Below are 2796 nucleotides of genomic sequence, written 5' to 3' on the forward strand. Positions count from 1 at the left end.
TTATTTTTAACCAACCATTTCAAAGCTAAATGCCTTGACATACAAAGAGGTCCTCTATTTGATATTTTATCATATCCTATGTTTATATCAATTAACTTGATTTATATATATATGCAAAGATAGTGAGGTGTATTTGATCCAGTGACATTAGTGCTGTTTATGAACGGGATAAACAGCACAAATAGTTGCAATACTCATTAGCATAATATATCTGATACTAAAACCTGCATGAGTATGCATCAGGTGATTGCAATTAATAGTAAAAACAGCATTTACTTCAAAGTATATTCCTTTAGTTCAAAAGTTATTCCAAAAATTCACATGCTTTTGGCTAGTTTTGAGTTTTGAAATGTGGCTTACATTGACTTGTATTTATAACGTATTCCTCACACAAAGCTATCACATGACACTTGAGTCAGCAAAATAAAATGTATAGTTTGTCCTCTTCAAGGTTTATTGCTTTTTATTCCACAAATACCTCTGTAAAGATGACCTCAGTATAAATATATATATATTATGTATTCTCTTTTAAAGGAAGTGTGTGATGAAGGCTCAGGCGTTACTCTCCAGCAAGGTACATGCATCTTCATTATTGGTCCGGGACAAGGTCTGTGCACTTCTGTACACATTTGGCTTATACACCCCACTGCCACTTCAAGATAGTCTTTTGGGAAATGTGGACTGAGGGTAACAAGAAGACAAAGAGGTTTGACTTTGGCACATTATATTAATCAATGTTGTCTCAAATATACTAGGCTGAGAATTGTATAGTTTTATTTGCTTCTACACATAAATCTAAAGCCAGCTTAATGCTAAAGGGATTGTTCACCCAAAGAATGAAAATGACCCCATGATTTACTCACCCTCAAGCCATCCTGCATCTTTCAGACGAATACAATTGGAGTTATATTAAATAGTGTCCAGGCTAATCCATGCTTTATAATGGGAGTGGATGGTAGCCCAAAATTTGAAGTCCAAAAAATTGCACCCATGCATTATAAAAAGAAGTCTGCACGGCTCCGGGGGGTTAATATACAACTTGTTTAAAGATTTAAAAGCCCAGCTTCCAGAGTTCAAGTGGTTGTTTCATCATTTACACTGCCTTATAAGGTTCTAGCAAACACTGATAAACTGACCATTAATTGTAGATCTGTGTCAATTATCTTCAAAATTCATCCTTTAAATAAGTCAGATATTTAATTGATTTTACATTGTTCCACATCTGTGTGACCACTCATATTGATATTTAATAAATTCCCAGACCATCAACCGCGTGAGTTCCTCATTCTATTAATGTAAATCACCACAAAATCTTGCCAAATGAAGGCAAACACCACCAAGATAGAACATATTGCCAAGCTTTTCACTGGCTTTGAGAAAATGTTCCATAAATAAATAAACAAACATGACAACCACAGTTTCTGTGCTTCACACCTTATAGTTACTACTGTAAAATCATAAAAAAAATGGTCACAACACAGTTTTCTGTATGGAAATTGTAGTTCCTGGCTTTGTTATATAGAAACTGATTCTTAACCATTGTTTAAATAAGTAAATGTAAGTTATTAGTATGCGCTAGCGCTAACTCGCTTTGAACCAAGAAACAGAGTGATTGCGGTCGTGCTGATGAGTAATTACGTGCGATCAGGCTGTGAGCATGCGCACTGTCTTCAGCACCACGGCGAGCGTGGACAGCGAGCGCCTCACACTTCAGTTCGCGAGTGTGTGTGAAGACTCAACCGGTGGCTTTTGATTTCTGACTCCACTCGCGTCGCGACTTGGCTTCACATCACGCAAGAACTTCACCGTGTCGAATAAATCCTGACAGCGAATAATAATAATAATAATAATAATAATAAAAAGACTGAGACATTGGGATGCCGTCCGTGAGATGATGTTTCTCTGTGGGGGGATTGCGCTTTAGAAGCTCCGTAATCCAGAAGGATGCTGGTGGGAAATGCCTGTCGACAGAGAGGACGAGATTTGTCAAAAAGCGCTAGAACTCTTATCGGATCTTTGTTCTAAGGGCGAGGTTCAGAACGAAAACTGTTTGGATTTCATATTTTATTTCCGAGACCTTGCCAGGCCGAGGTATTCGGACTCAGGTAGGCGAAATAGTAGTTTATTTTTCATTTGATTCAGTATTGACTTTTTGCTCAACAATTTATTCCATTTCAACCTCAAGATGTGAGGAATGTCGATTGCATTCACTGTGATATATTTTTCTTGTGATATTTGCAGTTATATGTTGCAGTATATGCAGAAGAACCATATGTAATTCTTGCATGATCCTTAGAGGAATTCAGTGCTATGGAAATTCCAGATTTTTATTTTTTTGTCCAGTATATGTCATCATTACACTGGAAAAAATATTGTTCCTTATGATATGGCTGGATCACAGGTGTGCCAAAAGGTTAGATCCACAAGCTATCACAAGAAAAAAAAAAAGTCCTTAATCTATACACTTACCTCAGGTTAATTACAATAAATCAATAAACATTAGTAGGATAAATATATAAAAACAGAAATTGAGCAATACCTCAGCTGAGTAACTAATAAAACACTACACACTTTGACTTTGATTTGAGAAATGAAATGAGGTGGTGAATAGGGCTGGACTGGAACCAAAAATCGCCCCTGGCACTTTTTGGTCCAGGCGGCCCATCACCACTTCGATATATATATATATTATACCAGTCAAAAGTTTTTGAACAGTAAGATTTTTAATGTTTTTTAAAGAATTCTCTTCTGCTCACCAAGCCTGCATTTATTTGATCCAAAATACAGCAAAAGCAG

At 36.4% G+C, this 2796-nt stretch overlaps 1 protein-coding gene across 1 annotated transcript in view; it reads left to right on the forward strand.

The window, feature by feature from the left end:
• The first annotated feature begins 1912 nt into the window (after window positions 1-1912).
• The window catches only part of LOC107554003 (synaptotagmin-9-like), a 61384-nt gene continuing 60500 nt past the window's right edge, over window positions 1913-2796 (forward strand). The window contains exon 1 of the mRNA XM_016236359.1: window positions 1913-2105. Coding sequence (XP_016091845.1) covers window positions 1958-2105 — 148 coding nt within the window. The 5' untranslated portion in view covers window positions 1913-1957. The remainder of the gene's footprint in view (window positions 2106-2796) is intronic.

Source organism: Sinocyclocheilus grahami, unplaced genomic scaffold (genome assembly GCF_001515645.1).
Source record: "Sinocyclocheilus grahami isolate Dianchi unplaced genomic scaffold, SAMN03320097.WGS_v1.1 scaffold489.1, whole genome shotgun sequence".
Taxonomy (NCBI): Eukaryota; Metazoa; Chordata; class Actinopteri; order Cypriniformes; family Cyprinidae; genus Sinocyclocheilus; species Sinocyclocheilus grahami.